This window comes from Oreochromis aureus, linkage group 11 (genome assembly GCF_013358895.1).
Source record: "Oreochromis aureus strain Israel breed Guangdong linkage group 11, ZZ_aureus, whole genome shotgun sequence".
Classification (NCBI taxonomy): Eukaryota; Metazoa; Chordata; class Actinopteri; order Cichliformes; family Cichlidae; genus Oreochromis; species Oreochromis aureus.
The window spans coordinates 28,794,678-28,815,000 of NC_052952.1; the positions used below are offsets into that span (position 1 = coordinate 28,794,678).

At 38.4% G+C, this 20,323-nt stretch overlaps 1 protein-coding gene across 1 annotated transcript in view; it reads left to right on the forward strand.

Annotated features, from left to right (window-relative positions):
• si:dkey-22o22.2 (neural-cadherin) overlaps positions 1–20,323 on the forward strand; it is a 151,298-nt gene that overhangs the window by 39,718 nt on the left and 91,257 nt on the right. Inside the window, exon 2 of the mRNA XM_039619932.1 lies at positions 15,769–15,957. Coding sequence (XP_039475866.1) covers positions 15,769–15,957 — 189 coding nt within the window. The remainder of the gene's footprint in view (positions 1–15,768; positions 15,958–20,323) is intronic.

Here is a 20,323-nt window from a genome sequence, read left to right on the forward strand (position 1 = left end):
CATCTGAGTCACAGTGAGGAAATCCCATCATGAGTTGAAAGCTCAAACATGAGACACACACTCACACTCCATCAGAACTGCAGAGGGTTTGTCACAGAGAGATTTGAGATGACACAAATAGACAAAACACATAAAAGCACAAACAAATGCACTAAAGTACACACTGTTACCCAGATGTACAGCCAGTGGCTCCACAGCTGCACTCCATAAAGTCCCTGAAGGTTATGTGGCTGCTATTTATGCCCACCTGCAGACGCCTTCTACCAGCTGATGAGTGACATATTTTTTAATATATAATTTATTTAAAGTAATTTTTTGCATGTTTTATCTACGCACTAATACTCTGGATGCACGAGTCAGAGTCATGGCCACATAGTTTTAAAACTGAAGACCCACATACTTCACATTCCCACAGTTGTCAGTGTTGGAGTTCCTCCATCAATAATCAATGAAGTGCCGCATTAAACTTTCACAGTTTTATTTTTTAATGGCTGACAAAAGTCCTCCGATATTCATAATTCAGATGACAGCCGCTATTTCTCACATCACACTGGATTCTTCTTCGTCAGTCAGCGTGACAACGCTCTGTCAGAGATGCCGAACAGCTTGAGCAAATCTACCACAGACACAACTTAAGTCTATGAAATATCTCACAACCTGCCACCCTCTGCCCCACGGGCCCTTACAAAACTTAGCTTGAGACGTGAAAACAGGTCCTCAACATGCCTATGAATCATAAAGGCTGCTAAAATTGACTTATATATAACAAACTCCCCTCAAAAATTATTTATAAAACTTTACTTGACCTTTGTTGAATCTAAAACCCACCCACTGTACAAATTGCTTAGCCTTTTAAGACAAAACATTTGTCTTAAAAGGCTCAATCGCTACTAAATCATTTGTTGTGGAACTCATAAAAAGAACTCTGACATTAGAGAAATAGAAAGTGATTGGAAAGTTGACTTAACTGGAATTTGTTGTTCAGAAAAACAAAACAAAACACCATAGCCATCTTTAAGATGTTTTTGTTGCTCTTCAGGGAACCTTGTTTTAATGCCTGGAGTATTTTTCCTTGTGGCAAAATAAAGTCATTAAATTAAGATTTGATTCATATGGTGTTTTGACGTCTGAAGCAGAAATGTGGAGGATGACATGATGTTAAAATATGGTGGTAACAGTGGACATTTTCAGTCTGAGAGTGTCACACTCAGTGGTTTGCAGAAAACATCATAGATTGTTGTATAGAAAGTAACATATTTATTGGTTGCAGAAATAACTGAAAACAGATCTTGGATTTTGGACTGTGCAATTCTGTCATAATAAATCCCTCCAAAGTCATAACCTCGCCATCTCCACAAAACGTCCAGAAAAAACTAGCAATCTTTTAACGTTTTTCGGTGTCGTTAAAAAAAAATAGACATAATATAAAATTTGTATCCACAGAAGTTTAGCCTGGTTCAGCGTATTCTGATTTGGTCCCATCTTAATGGGGTTGTCTGTCATCTCGTCCAGTCTGATTTGGCATTGGTATCTTATCCTGCTCCAATTAGTTGTTTAGCCGAATCTGGGAATGTCTGCTGTGGTCTGTTCTGGAATTTGGAAGTTTGTTTGTTTGTTTTGTAATTTCGTGTCTTGGCAGGGTTGGTTAAACAGTTAATAAAAAGGATAGATGGTAATTTCCAGGCCAAGATTTGTTCAGTTCTAGTATCTTTTTAGCCATTTTTCTTTTTTTAATTTTCACTGCTGTCTGTCTTTTCTCTTTTTTCCCTTTCATTGTCTTTTTATTGTCTTTACTTTCTCTTCTCCCTCCCTTTTTCCAAGGTTTTCTTGATTTTAACAGATTTACACACTAAGATGTTAGATTTTTTTCTTTTCCTTTCAGCACTTCTTACCCACCCTTTCATGTTTTCAGCCTCTCTTGTCGTCTTTTCATCTTCTGGTGTAACTCTTGCAGAACCAATCTGACCGTCTCTCTCTTACACACACACACACACACACACACACACACACACACACACACACACACACACACACCAAATGCATTCCTCTGATTGCTGGAACTCTCCTCTTGTTATTTTTTAAGGGTATATAGCCAAGCTCCACCTGTCTGTGCCTCCAAGCAGATTAAAACAAACGCTCCGAGTTATCGGTAAATCCTGTTTGACCCGTCCAGTTGCCCCACTTCCCATAACTGTTTCATCCAGCCAATCATGAGGGAAGATCAGATAGAGGAATTAAGTGGACTGAATTTTCCATTAGATATTTCACTGTTTGATTTTAGCTGGCGGCGGTGTTTTCCTCTTCTTTTTTTTCCCTCTTTCTCATCTTTTTTGTCATTTTTCTTCTCTGCTCTCCCGTTTGCTGTCTTTCCTTTGATGTATGTCTCCTCCAGTCTTTTTCTTCGTTATCCCCCCTTTTTACCCTCCTGTGTCATTGATCCTCTCTGCAGTTGTGTCAATAGAAATCAGGCCCATAGATCCACTGTTTGTCTCTATGGATTGAACCCAGGGTTGGGTGGGCATTGAGGCTCTTGAGCACAGGGGACCCCCTAGGGCTATATATTTCCCTCCGTGGGAAACGGGGATCTTTGGTGCCAACCGAGCGAAGCGCCGCTTAGTTTCTGCCTCAGTTCGCTGTGAACTGAACAACAGTGGCTGATGCAATGATGTCATCATTTGCTTTATGGACACAGCAGCCATATTTAATTTATGTCACTCTTATGTCTCATCTGATCCATTTTATTTATCTCTAGTTCTCCAGTTTGTGGTATTGCAGCAGCTAGACTTTAGTATATGCACACAAGCATATTGGGGTTTGTTATTTACATGAATATCTTTTCCAAGTAGTGAAGTATAGTAATTGGTCAGAAAAGATGGTAATGGACAAACTTTATCCTTTAAAAATATATTTGAAAACTAAAGATACCACTTGATTTATGATTCAGTGAAATTGGTCTTTGTAATATTTGAAACCAGGCAGAAATTTAAGTGGTAAGACTTTGGAGTGCAGGAATTGTTAGTAGTAAAACTCATGTGCACTGTATTCTACTTATTTATTTTCTTTATTTATAGTTGATAGTACAGCTTAGATAGTGTTATACACTCTATTGCCATTCTCCTGCCCCCCTTTGCTCTATTGTCTCGCAGCAGTAGCCTAGAGTCATATTTTGGCCCACTGTCATTTAAGTTTGTAGAGATTTGTCTATGTATCGCTCTCTAAAGGTTCTCCCACAGCATTTCAGTCAGTTTGAGCTCTGAACTTTGTTTCAACAATTGTGAAACCTTCATTCTTTTGTTTTTCAGCCTTTCTGTTGCTGCTGTACTTGTGTAATTTTACCCAAGCTTCATCTGTTTGATAGATGGCCTCACATTTGACTCTAGTATACTTTGATATACAGAGGAGTTCATGGTTGACTCAATGACTGCAGGGTGTCCAGATCCCGTGACTCTAAAACAAGCCCATAGTCACTCTTTACCACTGAGCTTAACATTTGGGGGTGAATTTTCTGGAATATCCACTCCTGGGAGACTGGCAATTGTCTTGAATATTTTCCACTTAATTTTAATTTAATAATAATTTAATAATTTTTTTGTAGAGTGATGCACTTCAAGTATGTAAATGGTTCAGTCAGAACTTAGTGTTGTCCTGCAGTGTTCACCCTAGTATGGATATCTCTCTTCTCTTCCGTTTCCATTTTCCCATCTTTCCATCCATTATTTGCATCTTCCATCTCCTTCATTCTTTCAGCCCCTCTGCCCTGACCACAGAATGAAACCTTAATTGAGTTTTCATGTTGTCCCAGTTCCTCCTACAAACCACTGCCAGTCTGTAGTCCCCATCAAATGACAATAGTGATCATAAACATAAAACAGATCTACATGTCCATTTGTGGAAAATGCACTCTTTTACTCTGTGTTAAGTGCTGTACCTGCAATTATGAATTTCCTAAAGACCTAAAGACTTACTTATTAAGTACTTATTAACATTTAGCAACATCTGTAGGGACATTAGTGAGTAGAAATGTGCAACCACATTACTACCAAAACAGTTGACTTTAACATGTGAGAGTCTATATTCTAATAACTGAATGGGAACATCTTTAGTACAATAAACTAGGAACTACATCTTATTCAGAAGCACATTTTAGATCACTGCTTTTAAACTAATCCTGTTGCTAAACTCATGTGTAAAACATGCAGTGTTCAGTGCAAGTGTTCATTGTAGGCAGCAATGCTTCCTGATATGTTCATGTTATTTAAATTAAATTACCTGTATACAGAAAATTAATTTTTCATCATTTTCACATCTACACATGCATTCTGTGACCGATCTGCCCTCATTGTAGCAACACTGTTATTCGTTTATATATATGCGTATATTAGCTGTTGTGCACAGGGTAACCATTAATATCAAGTTGTTTTATCTTGCCTTCACTTTATCTACCTCTGATTTATGTGTCTCCTCCCTCTGAGTAACAAATTAATAAAATCTGCCTTTGGTCATTTCACTTTCAACTGGTGAGATAAGCCAAATACCCACAAAACCTGAAGTGGTTTTTGAAAAAAAAAATGGAAAAAGTGATGGAGAGTTTTTTTTTAATGAAAATGAAATATGAAAGCTTTTGTGATAGCTTTAAATTAGTTTTTTTATCCTTTCAATGTTTTCCTGATTTGCTTCACTAATTTTTTTTTCTTAAATGTCAATCCAGTTATAATAGCTCTGTTTACTGTTACATTGCTTCATGTTTTTTTTGTATTCTGCCCCTCCAAACGGGCAGTTTTATGCATTGATTTTTTATTTTCTTGTCATCTGTTATTTTCATCATTATCTGCCTTGTTATCTTAGCTCTAAACACAGACTCTCTCTCTGTCTTCTCTCCATCGTTCCACCCTCTCTCTCTTTTATCCCTCTCTCTCTTCATCAGCAGTGAAAAATGGGGCTTAATTAACTGTGTGCCTGCAGGACTTTAGCTTTCTGTGTATATGTGTGTGTGCAGAGGTAAAGTAGGCCAGTCTATAAGGTGGTTAATTAGGATTCAGCAGGCCTCTGTCCGCTGGCTCCTAGGGACCAGATGGAGAGCCGGGTTCACAAACAGAAGAGGGTTTGTTCAATGATGTTTTAACTTTCACTTTCACTCAACTGTGGAAGGAGAAGCCAGATTCAAAATTCTTCATGCATCGCTTGCTTTTCACGCGTTACATTTCTTCTTTACGTATTTGAAATCTAGCAGCTTTTATAGTGGATTTTTTCATCATGTTGGCGGGGGTACCTGGGGTTAAAGATACTTTGGAGGTTCCACCACCTTGACGATAACACTGTTATTTTCAGTCACAGATCATAGATCTGCTCGCTGACAGCTGTTAACAATTTAGCCTGACTTTTTCTTAAATTTAGAAAATCAGAAACACCCTCTTTATAAGCAGTTTCAGCTAGCAACAGCCAGCAACCACTCGCAAACCAGTCAAGGAATAGACATTTTTCTCTAGTGACTACTGGAGGTTGTGAGGGAGTTGCCGAGTAGTCTCTAGGGCTGTGTTACTGAGGCCTAATGTTACTACTAGTAAGTCCTTGGTGAAAATGCTAGACTAGCTTGGCAAATTACTTGACCAGTTAACACAATCCATGACACTGTGTTATGTATGATACCAAATGGTATAGCTTTTGCAGACAATATATCATGTACTGGCACAAACCAGTAGAACAATAGTGAGTTTAATGTTTCAGTTCAGTTTATTTTTATATGTTTTCTGGATAGTATGATCTTTCTTCATATCATTTGAGTTTGTATTCTAGTTTATATCTTATTTTATTTCCCATGATTCTGTTCTCATGGTTTCTTCGTTCATTTAAGTCAAACCTTTTTTTGTAATTTGGAGATGTAGTTTTAGGTATTCCCTCATTTTATTACTTCCTTTTTTATTTTGGTAGCTTCTGTCTTTTGTGTCCTGTTTCCAATGTTGCTTCCCCTTTCCCATCTTCTTGATGTTGTCTCTCTTTACCCTGGTATTTCCCATATGCCTCAGTTTTCCATTGTTCTTTGTCACATCATGACACACTTCCCATTTACTTCCCCTGCTCTTTGTAATTTTTTGGGAGTAATCTGAGTAACTCGTATTTGAGTCTGCATTTTGAGTTCAGAAATGAGCATACAGTAATACAATACATGACTCTCCATCATGTGTTTTATTATGCTGTCAATATAATTGCTGTCTGTAGTAATAACCAAGAGTGTCGGTGGTGAGCCAGTAGGCTGTAAATTACATTAATCTACCAGAGGTTTAAAGGATTCTCTGTTTCTTTGGAATTCTTTAAAAAATCATGTGCAACATATATACAATAAATATTTTGCTATCATAGCAACAAAAAACTATTCTCAGTTTAGGTCAGTGCCAAATACTTTTAAAATATCCTTAATATTTTATGTCCTATATATGCAAAGAGCTAATTAATGTAGTTTATGTAGATAGACATCTACAAAGATGTATACATTCAATTATATAGCTTTTTCTGTTTCACTCTAACTCTTACCACTAATGAAAAAATACAAATCAAAAATATGAATGTACTGAGTCACATTAAATTGCAAACAGTAACTATTCATCATCCAACATATACTCAAGCCCTTCAAATTCCTCAGATACATTAAATACCTTGACACACTCACACACATGCACGCACACAGGTGGTGTCACAAAGCCAGAGTGCTTTCACATGTGATAGAGACTTAACGTGTTGTCCCAGCAACCAGTCCCATGAGAACACCTGCTCCCAGCGAGTCACCACGGAGACGGATCCCACTACGTCAATCACACCCACGTACACATGCAAACACATACATACATGTAAACACCTGCGCTATGGCAGTCATGTGCACATGAGTTATGGTTTGTACATGAGTTGTAGGGACTTAAATCTGTAGGTGTTAGGCTGAGGATGGATGTTTAGATATGATAGAGAAGGTTACAGTAAGGGGCTTTGGAATACATTATGTCAACAAAGGTCTTCACAGAGGCAGAAAGACGTGCATATATGTGTGGTGCAAAGTAGCATAGCACTCTGCAGCAATCCCAATACATTTGTGTCTGTTTGTGAGTCTAAACCTACCTGCTACACACACATCAGGGGTAAAAGGGATCAGATGGTCTGCAGAGAGGTTTTACTCTGGGGCTTATCAGCTTCTTCTTTATTTTCAAACTAGTATGATAATAATCCTTAAAAAAAAAAAAGAAAGCACATAATGATGGGACTGTTTTCTACAGAGCCGTCAGCTCTTTTGATCCTTCTAAATAGTGCTTATTTTATCTTTTATCTTTAACTTTATTAGAGTAGCATTTGCCCTTGAGTTAGGCCAAGCTCTTTTTCTATTTTTTTTCTACTTTTTACACCAAAAAGCTTTATTGAAAGGATGTGACAGCACAACATTAGTCTTTTATATAGATTTGTGCTTGTGATTCTGAGAATATGCTGTATTTTTTTCATTCTTTGGGGATTTTCTTTATAGCAAACGTCTTTGGTTTTTCCTACAATCATCTTTTGAAGCATCACAAAAAAACTTAAATGCGATGGGAGGTTATCTGGGGGTCGGTGAGTTGCCTGAATCTGGGTCTGCTTGTTTTGTCTTTCCTTGTATTTGACATCTCTGCACTTTTCTTCTCATCTTTAATCTTTCTTGCCTGTTTTTGTATCTCAGTTTGTTTCTCCTGCTGCTCTGCGTAGCAGGTTGTGACAAACAGGTTTGTTAAAAGCTTTTTATACATAAACACATCTTTCACTTTAATCACCTTTCATCATCGGCTGTGTGACAACCTGTGGGCGCGACCACATTTTAATTTAATCCCCCCGCATCTTGTTTTCCAGCCCTCTTCTAATTGAAGCTCTTGTGAGCACCAGCAACAGAAGCGGTTTGCTATTTCTGAAGCGCCGTTGGTTGGCTGCCACAGCTCAGCTTCACGCTAAATGCATCAGCTGCCATTCAACTTAGAGACTCAGAGGGAAAAGACAGAAAATAGCTCTTCTCATTGTGCCTCTGTCCTCTCGATTCGGTTGCCTCCTGTTCTGATCCCGGTACGCTGTGTGTCATACAAACAAATCCCCTCCCCAAACAAATAAATGAATTTAAATTAAAAGACAGTAGAATGGAGTTTGGTGTAAACAAAGCACAATTCCCTTTCTCTTTTTAGCCTCGTTTTGCATAACAAGCCATGACACGCTCTGCATTGAGATTCAAATGAGTAAGTGGCGGCTTAAGATGGACTTAGCTGCACTTCACTGGGACTATTTATCCGGCTGTATAAAAGACATGTCATTCTCAACACTTCCTGTTTGACTAGTTTAGGACAGTCAGTGTTCAACACAACAGACGGTGAGGGATTTTGAACTGCTGAGAGCTTTATGAAACTTTATTGATCTCTGCCAGGAAATTAGGCCATCGCAGCAGCCAAACCGATTTATCAGATAAGCAGGGGACAAGTACAGTCAGCACACACAAACAGAACAGAAACAAAGAGCTCGGGCCTCTTCCAACGCGTGTTATATACAGAGAAGTGACAAATTAAACATCTTCCATTCTTCCAAAAGATTTGTCCTCATTTCGTCTTTTGATAATGGTGATCGAGAGCACTGTTTAACACGTCAATCCAAAATGTCTCATAGATGTTAAACTGAAACCTGTTGACTGGGAAAAACACATTTTCATCAGATCATTAAGTTATCCCTGGTGCCATTATGGATCAGGGCACTGTCATCCTGGAGGAGAACCACGCCTGTCTGGATAGATATGTTTCATCATGTCATAAAGATGATATCGAGCAGTGTTTCTTTATTAAGTGTGTAGTGTGTATGTAGTGACAATTTCCTTTTAGAAGATCCAAACAATGCCTGCAGAATTCCCCAAAACAGAATACCAAAGCCATCTGAGCCCCTTACTGAAGCAGTCAAGGCTCCATGTTTTCCTTTGATTTGCCCCCTTTTTTCCTGAAAGGATCACTTTCAATATAGGATTGAAGATGGGATATATTGTGGCAAATGTGCAGGCTACATTAAACTAACACCAACATAACAGTCTGAAAGGAGTTCAGCAGGGACTGAGATGTAAATGACAGACACAGTAGAGTTGACAGTCTGAGGATAGAAGACTGGGAATTTTAGACAAAGAGATGAAAAAACGAGCAGTATTTCTTCTCCAAACATTAGTTTTCTCTGTTTTCTCAGTGGTGAAGTCCAGCTGGGACCCATGGCATGACAAGACTGTTGTACTATACTGTTTTTTACTTACTTGCTTAGAAAATATTTATGTGTATGTTTGTGTGCTCATGGTATCATGGGATACCTCATTGTTTTTGCAAACAAATGATGGCCGAGGCTTCTTTGTATTTGTCAGTCGCCACTTCTCCCAACACTTTAAAATATTAAAGTGTCACACAAGCTTGTGGCTTTTACTTATCTTTATGAATTTAATATCTATTGAATATTGTGAATGCTGCTGAATAGTGACACCATTTGCATTTAGTTTGGTTTCCAACCCGTCTTGTTTTCATTATGTAAATCTGCCAGCTACTGGCTGCAAAATGTCCTTGGAAAAAGGTGTTCTTTCACTTAGGATTCACACTGTCTCGGTTGAACCATTTGCCCTGGGAATAGCAATTGGTAACTTTTCCCCAGGTAGCTGAAAGCGTGGAGTAAACAAAGAAACTGAAAGGTATGGTTTGGGTATGAGCTTCAGATATGCAATGGCGTTACAGTGAGAGCTCAAGGACTAGAAATGGTTCCAAGGCAACATTTATTTTGCATTATTTCCACTAGATAATTAAGTAAGAATAGCTGCCTACTGCTTAACCTAGAACAATAGGTAGTTTAAAAATGAAAATTGATCAGAAACCAAATAAAAACCGGTGTTTACAGCAGTGGCCCCCACTGCATTTGACCTCCTACAATAGTAGGTAGTTTAAATCTATTACTAATCATTCCAAGATCTAAAAGCTCAGTGGTCAATGACCAATGGTCAGAACTACAAGTTCAAATGTAATTTTTCTGAGACCCCATAGAACAACATATCACATAATAATATAATTTAGGTTAATTTGTTTGTGAAGGTAAGATCAGTTAAACTGTCCTGAATTTCCCCACTTGACTGTCCATCAATGAGAGCCTGCAGCGTGTTCTTAAGATATACAGTTTATCATATCAGACCACTGCTCTGTAAAGTAATTCACTGAGTCCTCTAACACGAAAAACTGTGGTGCATCTCATTGCACATGAAAATTTAATTTTAACCAGTGATGAGGAATTACCCCAAAACACAAGGGGTTATGGGTAGAAGCAGAGGAATAAAATAAGTCATGGATGAAACACTTAGCTGAACATAACATTTCTTCATGTGTTCTTAACAGGTTAGACAGTCGACAAAAAGTAAAATACATCTAAAATCACCTTTTGTTATGTCACAGTAACTGACATAACAGAAAAGCACACTTAAAGAAACATAACTTTACTTTCTTATTTTGACGTGTTTAAGGAAAAGAACACATCTATTCCTTTGTGAAAATGAACAGTTGTGAACACTGAATGACTACTCAGTGTTCAGGTTCTTAAGTCGTCCTCATTTTCCACTCCTCTTCTTTGCTCCAGGCCCACTCCTGCCCTGAGCCGGACATTCCTCTGCATATTTATATGCATGCTTGCATGCATGCTTGTGTTCATTGACTTCCCAAGTTCAGTGATTCGCATCAAGGAGCTGTTCAGCACATTTGGGTGCTAGCAAGGCTGGACTAAAGCTATATAAGCGAGTTCTCCACTTTACTAAACTCATTGGTATAGTTTGGCAGGATAGAGCAAGTTGTTACAACATTTCCTGAATACGTTTCTTTTAGAACCACAGTTTAGTGTAAAAAAAAGTTAATTGGATTGCTGCAATTGTAGCTCATGGCTACACTGCAGCATAAAACAACACAGATGTCATTTTGCTACTGGTTTACCCTGAGGATGGTGCTAGAACTCATTAAATGAAAGGGATTTTTTTTATGTTTGTTCATTTGTTTGTTTGTTTTACATGATTGAAGTGTTTTTCCTATTACATTTAGGTGAAGGGTAATTGGTCACTATATTAAATGTTATATCTACAAAAAGTATTGGGCCATACCTCTCATCAGATGTTTTCAGTCTCATTGGCAAAGTGTGTAAAATCAAGCATCTAGCAATGCAGTCTGCCTTTGCAAACACTTTAAAAGAATGGGTCATTGTAAAGAGCTCCCTGAATGTCTAGGTTGTACTGTAATAAGAATCAAATGTGGCAACAAATCAGTTTGTAGTTTGTGTGTTCTTCCTTTCTAGACATTCCAAGATCAACTCTGAGTGCATTTATTGGCAAGTGAAAGTGTTTAGGAGCCACAGCAACTCAGTCATGAAGTGGCAGACAACAGAAGGTTAGAGGCAGGGTCACTGAGAGCTGAGGTGCTTAATGCATTAAAAATGCTCTGCTGGCTCAATAAGAGTTCCAAACTTCCAAACTAACCTAATTAGTCTCACTGTGTAGGTTTCTGTGGCCAAGTAACTCCTTTCAGTGTGATGTGGACTGGTCCCAGTACTGTATGAAGTATTTTATAATGAATAAAGCACAATAATTATGAATTGTATCAGAATCAGCAGGAGATAGTTGGGGTAGATGGAGGGGATACAAAGAGCTAGACCATCATACCAGAGGCTGGTATCACATGCTGATTCCTGTCTGTGCTACTGTGTAAATATTCATTAGAAAATGTAACTAAAGGGAACTCGTATTCTGTTAAAACAAACCAAAAATTTCACCCGACCCTAAGCCAATGCTATGAGCACTTCTAAAGAATGACTAAAAAGTTTAATAATACTGTAATACCTCATAAAGTACACATACATTATGTATGTAAGAAATGACGTGATATGCCACATATACAACCCATCGTCTATGCCAAGTATAATGTGGTCACAAATGTGTTTCCCTCTGAAACATTGTAATAGAAATAACATTTTTGAAACACAGACCATCCTCTGAGGAACTGAGCTGTGATAAGTACAGTTTGCTGTCACTGAATCATCACACAATCCAACTTGTTAATAATACTGCAGTCCAACATTTTTAAGTCACATTTTTGAAATGCTACTACATTAGGCTTCACATTTTAGGATGTATGTCGAGACAGCTGTCGAGGTTGAATCTACAAAACCATGTTTTTATGAAAGCATGCAGTATATTCCATGTGCATATATTCCTTCAAAAGCACTGTAACTAATTCTTTCTGTCCCACATTCTCATCTCCTGCCTCTTGTCTGTGGCAGTATTTTTCATATCTTATTAAGCTCCTTGTCGTGACATTCTGTAATAGTCTTGGCTGCTGGACAGATGATTCGTCCACTGTTCTTTTTGTGCAGCAAAGATGTTTGGAGACGCTTTGTTTTCACTGATTGGGCTACCATCAAAATATATTACACTGTGTCCATAATGCAAAACTCTTTTAATGTAACAGGAATATTCTCTAATGCCCGTAGTGTTTAGTATGCTCTTTATCTGCTTTACCTGTGTAGACTCTTAAATAATATACAAAATGTACTTTTTAAAATTTTCCAATAAAAAGTGTTACTTATGTAGGCGGGGCTGCTGTTTGTGTTCCACTCACTGATGCAGATAAACAAGCTGTAGTGTAACCCTGCAGAGACTATGTATTATATCATAACACAGCTTTAATTAAATGCCATTATTCTAGTGTCAGTGACCTTTTATCAGCCTGGAGGTACAAAGGAGGCATTGTGTCCACTTTCCCCCCCCCCCGCAGTTGTATTTCCATACAGTGAGGTTGGTTTTATAGTTTTCGCCCGGGCTGACACATGTGCTGACCGCTGGCACTGCATCTGAACGTGTTGATGCTTATCATAATAATAGGACAGATTTCATTTGGCTTTCATGCACGGCCCACAGCACAGCATATGTAAAACAACAGACAGAAATAGATTTGATTATTCTGGATTTTATGCATTGACTAAAAACTCAAGGCCGGCTAACGCGGGAGAGGACAGTGGAGCGCTAAGCTGGAAGGTTTCGTCCTCATTATCGCCTCACCCTCATCTCCTTAACTTTTTTTAGTTAGCGTTTTGCTCATTTTCTCACTTTATTTATGGGTGTTTATCACAGTTACAGCATGCTTTGGCTTGGAATAGGATATATTTTTATTGTCGGATTAAGTTGTTCTTCTCTCAAAGGACATTAATTTTTATTTGGCATATACAGAATGAATATTAATCATTATAGAAACAACAGCTTTCTGTTAGTGTTATTTTTCCACGTACAGGTAACTAATACTGGATCACTGAAACTAAAAACATTCACAAACCGCAGAGTTAAATACATAGAGGATATTGTTGATTTGTGGACATTTCTTGGTGATGCAGATTCAGAGATAATGGGATCCCCTGACAGTGCCAGTCACACTGAGTGTAATTGTATGTGTTTGTGTACTTGAATTTGATGGATAACTCTAAGATGGAGCACATTTTCTTTTTCCTCATAGTTTTTTTTCTTCATTCTGCATCTATGCTCACCATATTCCTTCTTTATTCTCATTTTTTTCCATTTTATGCCTTATTTTTCCCCATTTTGGCTTCACCCCATTGTTCATTTCTCCCATTTTCCTGTTGCTTTTTCTATTGTTACTTCTTTGTCTCCCTTTATGTCCCTATGTCTCATTTGCCTCCTTTTTCCTGTCCTCCTCTTTTTCCCTCTCCCTCTCATGTTCAGTTTGTTGACAGACCTTCAGAGAAGACAGAAACAAAGGTAGACACCATTGTGTTTTCACCTCCTTCCCTCCTCCACCTCCTCTTCTGCCACCTCCTCATCTCTTTTTTTTCGTTCTTTGGTCTCTCTGAAGTGAAGTTTCCTCTCTTGTTCAGGCTGTTGTCTCCTTTGCTGTTGCAAAACGACACAAGAGCCAAAACAACAGCTAGCGCCAAAGCACCTTCAAACCAAACAAATGCCTCCTCAGAACCAGACGACATGACAAAATATATAAAGAGAGTTGACTTTTGGATGCAGAAAAAAACATGTGTGTGTGTGTGTGTGTGTGTGTGTGTGTGTGTGTGTGTGTGTGTGTGTGTGTGTGTGTGTGTGTGTGTGTATGTATAGGAGCTCCTGCTGCGTGTCTTTGTGATCTTGTGAAAGTTCTGTTGTTTTATTTTGGAGGAACTGCTTCCTTCTCTCTCTTCCTCCCTGTCACTCCTTCACTGTTCTCTTCTGGAGCAGCAAGGTGATGATGAGAGATGAGGAAAAAACGACAGAAGTTGAGAGATGTCACCTTGTCCCCATTGGCTGAGCCACTGTCTGAACGAGTGCAGCTGGCTTAGCTAACAAGCTTCGTCACTTCAAAGCTGAGACAACAATAGCAGCCATGCAGTTAAAGCACTCAGACAATCACCAAAACAGAGACTGTTAGGTAACATTTAAATAAAAACATATAAAAACACTGATGCACAGAAATTAACTCAATCACTATCAATTGAAACTTTTGACTGGTACTGTATATTACAGTATAAAATGTCATTATTTCTAAAAGCAAATGCATTTCTATGAAAATTTTAACATAGACCAGATTTAAAAGCAGATGTTTAGCAGTTATATGGTTAACATGTTACTAACAATGTTGATTTTGGGTTTGTAATCTTGTAAATACATGCTGTATACTTTCCAATACAAAGCCATTTTACAGTCTATATACTTTTGGATAAGTGAGTTATTTGATGTCCTGTGATTGGAAAACAGGTTGAGAGACACATATAGAAACTGGCTGATCACCTTAGTAGCTCAACAGCCAGATATTTCAGTGAACCTAGGCTAAAAAAGAGTGGTTATTTTTTAAAACTGAATTGCATCTATCAAGGGGAAACAGATCATGAGACGATTAATACTTTTTGTCCACCACATAACAAGCCATAACAAAAATATAAACCAAATTTATGTTACTAAATCAGATTCTGTTGTCTTCTGAGAACATTTTCAAGCATTTATCTTTTTTGGTTTTTAGAAGTGTTATGAATTTTCCTTTGGGCTCAATAAAGATTAGTATTGAGTTGAAAAAGGCTTCTTTCCATCCATTCATGTATACATCCATCCACCCGTTTTCTTCCTCTTATCCAGTTCAGGGTCATGAGGGGCTTGAACCTATCCCAGCCAACATTGGGTGAGAGGTAGTTTTGAATAGAGTTATTTAACAATACATAAATAAACAGATCAGTTTAAACACCAGCAAGAACCATTCTCTTATATTGGAAGTTTCACCTCCTTCTTGATTTTGCGAGAGAAGTAACATTCACAAACTTAATGGTGTTATAACAATTGAACTATTTTCAAGTGAGCGTGCAGCAGGTACATGGGGGAGTAATAAGTTGGCTAAATGCAATCATGCCTTTCAGAAGGACACCTACATAATCCTAATGACTGTATGGTAGCTATTCAGAGCTATCTTGGATTCTTGAGTAACAGGAGTTTTTAAAGTCTCTGGTTCTGCCGGAGGTTTCTTTCTGTTAAAAGGGAGTTTTTCCTTCCCACTGTCGCCAAAGTGCTTGCTCATAGGGGGTCATATGATTGTTGGGTTTTTCTCTGTATTTATTATTGTGCGATCTATTGTACAATATAAAGCGCCTTGAGGCGACATTTGTTGTGATTTGGCGCTATATAAATAAAATTGAATTGAATTGAATTGAAAGTCAGTTACAGGTAGTAATGTCATATTTGTTTATTCTCTTATCCAGGTGATGACTGGTACCTGTGCAGGTTAACTCTGAGCATGCCCAGTCAGGCTGATCTGCAGTGGGCGATGTTTCCCTCACCTTACCTGGGTGCTATTGGTCCTGATGCAACACCAGGCACCGTAGTGTATCGACTGTCAGCACGACAACGAGATGGGACACTAGGACAAGCTCAGTTCTTCCTACTTGAGGGTGAGTGGTTAAATTCTTATTTTAATTGCTGTATTGTGCAGAATGACTATATAAATATTTACCATGTAGCATACTGTATACACTGAAAATGAGCTATTAAGATGTAAAGAACCCTTCAAAGATGAAAAATACATTTCAAATGCATTAACATGTCTTTTATAATATCAACACTCGCCCGACTCTTTCATTGTTTACCTTATATGTTTTGTTTTTTTTACCTACCACAGTCAAATCTCCATCTTTTTTCAGTCAGTTTTTCTAAAAACCTGTCATGTGTTTGTTCCTGCTCTTATCTCCTGCTTGTATCTGTAATTAGGTCCGCTGCTGCTCTGCCAGGCTCTGTGTGACAAACCTGTTTTGTTCAAAAGAGTGATTTATAAATAAAAATTTGACTTGTTGAATTTCAATTACCATCAAGTGGAAGAGGGAGAAAGAAATGCTCAAGAACGGGATGGAGCTGTGCTGTTAATCGCTCCCTGGGGCAAAGAAAGCTCCCAGATTCAGGAATAATAGGGAAGTCTCTGGAGAGGCAGCGAGTGGGAGAGTCAGAGGGTGGGCGGATGGGCGCCGGTGGCTGTGGATTTCTTTTTTTTTTAAGTGAAGAAAAATGGGGGAGGAAAGTGAAGGGGAGATATTTTGAGAGCTAATTTCTAATGCTTTCTTATTAAAAGCTTCTTACTTCCCCTTGGCGTAATGTGACTACATGTGTACGAATGAATAATCCAATAATTTATATTAAAAATGTTTTTTTAACACCATGCCAATGTGAAAATATATTCACATAGAGTGAGTGAGGCCAATTAGGGGCATTAATGTTATTTTAATCAGTTACAGCATCCTAAATTTGCAGTTTTTGTTTTAGTGGCTTAAAAATGCGGCGAAAGTTTCAGTTTCTGTGGCTCTTTTTAAAAACACTGTGCACCCACCTTCACCGTACTATAAAAAAACCAAAAGTTGAAACAAATGGTTCTTTTTTTATATCTACAAAAACTTCTGTTCTGTTCTCTTCTTCAATATACTCAAAATATTCTTCTTAGAAAGCTGAAATAAATCGCTGTCACTCCCGTCTGCCATGTTTTTATACACTTAAAACAACACCGAGTTGCAAGACTAACTTTAATTTAAACTTAGATTAAAAAAAATTAAATGAATAAGACAACAATCTAATCATCAGGAATGCTACTGTTATAAAACTGGAAACTTGTAGCCTTTTGTGTTTGTATTGGATATGTAAACTCTTCAAAGTTCTGATCCAGTTCCTGTCAAGCATCGCCATCAAGATTTTTTAAAATATTTTTTAGATTTAGTTGGTCATCCAAACAACCAAGGAGAAGACCTAAGTTATAAAGTTATAAAGTGAAACTGTCAAAAATAATTTCCACTTCAACCACTTTCTGTGTTCTTTATGTTGCTGATAAACTCAGCTGTTTCTCCCTTTCCTGTTCAAGCCCAACTTTCAACCAGTCAGCATTCAGCGTATTTGTTTGGGTTTTCTGTTTCTTTGGAGAAGTGCATGCAAGCACATCCATATACCCAAAGTCTTTCACTCTGCATAGTCAAATACCTACACAAGGGGACTCAAATGCAGTACCATGAATCCTACTTATTTGTAATGAAAATCTCCATTTTTAATGGTTCCATTGTAAAGCGACAACATAAGAATCTATAGCAGTCTCTGGCTGTAGATGAGGTTGACAGATATCAGTTTTTCTTTTCAGAAGTTTCACGAAATCATAGTAGTGTTACTCCACAGTAAAATATACCTCATTCTACAGGGTGGGCCATTTATATGGATACACCGTAATAAAATGGGAATGGTTGGTGATATTAAAGTCCTGTTTGTGGCACATTAGTATATGTGAGGGGGAAAACTCCTCAAGATGGGTGGTGACCATGGTGGCCATTTAGAAGTCGGCCATCTTGGATACAACTTTTGTTTTTTCAATAGGAAGAGGGTCATGTGACACATCAAACTTATTAAGAAAAACAATGGTGTGCTTGGTTTCAACGTAACTTTATTCTTTCATGAGTTATTTACAAGTTTCTGACCACTTATAAAATGTGTTCAGTGTGCTGCCCATTGTGTTGGATTGTCAATGCAACCCTCTTCTCCCACTCTTCACACACTGATAGCAACACCGCAGGAGAAATGCCAGCACAGGCATCCAGTATCCGTAGTTTCAGGTGCTGCACATCTCGTATCTTCACACCATAGACAATTGCCTTCAGATGACCCCAAAGATAAAAGTCTAAGTGGGTCAGATCGGGAGACCTTGGGGGCCATTCAACTGGCCCACGACGACCAATCCACTTTCCAGGAAACTGTTCATCTAGGAATGCTCGGACCTGGCACCCATAATGTGGTGGTGCACCATCTTGCTGGAAAAACTCAGGGAACGTGCCAGCTTCAGTGCATAAAGAGGGAAACACATCATCATGTAGCAATTTCAAATATCCAGTGGCCTTGAGATTTCCATTGATGAAGAATGGACCCACTATTGTTGTACCCCATATACCACACCAAACCATCACTTTTGTTGTTCCAACAGTCTTGGAGGGATCCATCCAATGTGGGTTAGTGTCAGACCAATAGCGGTGGTTTTGTTTGTTAACTTCACCATTCACATAAAAGTTTGCCTCATCACTGAACAAAATCTTCTGCGTGAACTGAGGGTCCTGTTCCAATTTTTGTTTTGCCCATTCTGCAAATTCTGTGCGCCAATCTGGGTCATCCTCGTTGAGATGCTGCAGTAGCTGGAGTTTGTAAGGGTGCCATTTGTGAGTAGTTAATATCCGCCGAAGGGATGTTCAACTAATGCCACTCTCCAGTGACATGCGGCGAGTTCTACGCTGTGGGCTCTTGCTGAATGAAGCTAGGACAGCCACTGATGTTTCTTCATTAGTGACAGTTTTCTTGCGTCCACATTTTGGCAAATCCAACACCGAACCAGTTTCACGAAACTTAGCAAGCAGTTTGCTAACTGTAGCATGGGGGATGGGTGGTCTCGTAGGGTGTCTTGCATTGAAATCTGCTGCAATGACCCGGTTACTGCGTTCACCAGCTGTCAACACGATTTCAATCCGCTCCTCTTCGACATGTCAATGGCTGTGAACAAAGAGAAACTTGTAAATAACTCATGAAAGAATAAAGTTACGTTGAAACCAAGCACACCATTGTTTTTCTTGTGACATTACCAATAAGTTTGATGTGTCACATGGCCCTCTTCCTATTGAAAAAACAAAAGTTGTATCCAAGATGGCTGACTTCTAAATGGCCACCATGGTCACCACCCATCTTGAGGAGTTGGCCTCCTCACATATACTAATGTGCCACAAACAGGACTTTAATATCACCAACCATTCCCATTTTATTACGGTGTATCCATATAAATGGCCCACCCTGTATATTAAAAACTACCATATATCGCATGTCTGTCCAGAACAGTTGGACATGTCATTGGATATTTTAGGTCATTGGATGCCGTTATAAAGCATCAGTCGGTGAGCTTTTAGAGGTGCTGTTATTCAGTTTTTGGACAGGTTTGCCAGCTGATTCCCCCGGCCTCTTGTCTAGTCTTCATGCTATGCCAATCAGGGGCAAGAAACCAATATGCATCTTCTTGTCTCTGAACTAAACCTAAAAAGTATATTTACTTTAAGTCAGTTTTAATTTCAATTCAGAATAGATTATTATGCAAGTGAGACAATAAAGGCAATCTATAGGAGCTTTAGAAGCAAACCAGAACTCATTTAGTGAGACTTTGACAAACAAGTGTCAGAAAAATCTCCCCTCAGCAGTCAAAACAAGAGAAGATGATTGACAGGTTGGATGCAGCTGCTGGTTCAAAACCCTCCAGTCAACAGCTGGGGATTCTTCTCTGCCCTTCATGTCTTTTTTTATCCACCCATCCTAACCTTTCATCTTCTTTCCATTCATTACATGATATACAGCCTTTGCCTCTTTGTTTCCTTGTGTGCCTGTGTCAGACTTCAAGTTTCACTATTGCTCTGTGGTTAGTTAGCATGTTTATGCAGACAAGGCACATCTTCCATGCAAATTATGGATGGCTGCAGCGGGCAGGAAGGGTTTCGGTGCAACACGCTCTTTGTAACCACTTTCCCTCAGCATCAGCCAACAACCACTTGCCAACCAATCAGGGAATATAAATCTTTTCTTAGTAACTAGTGGTTGTCTAGGGGTCGCGGATGTTGTCTAGGTCTTTGTGAGTGGTACCTTACTTTGCCTATCTTTGTTTTTAACAATAACATTAATAATAATAATAATAATAATAATAATAATAATAATAATAATAATACATTTTATAATGGGTACCTTTCAAAACCTTCAGGGTCACCTTACACAAAA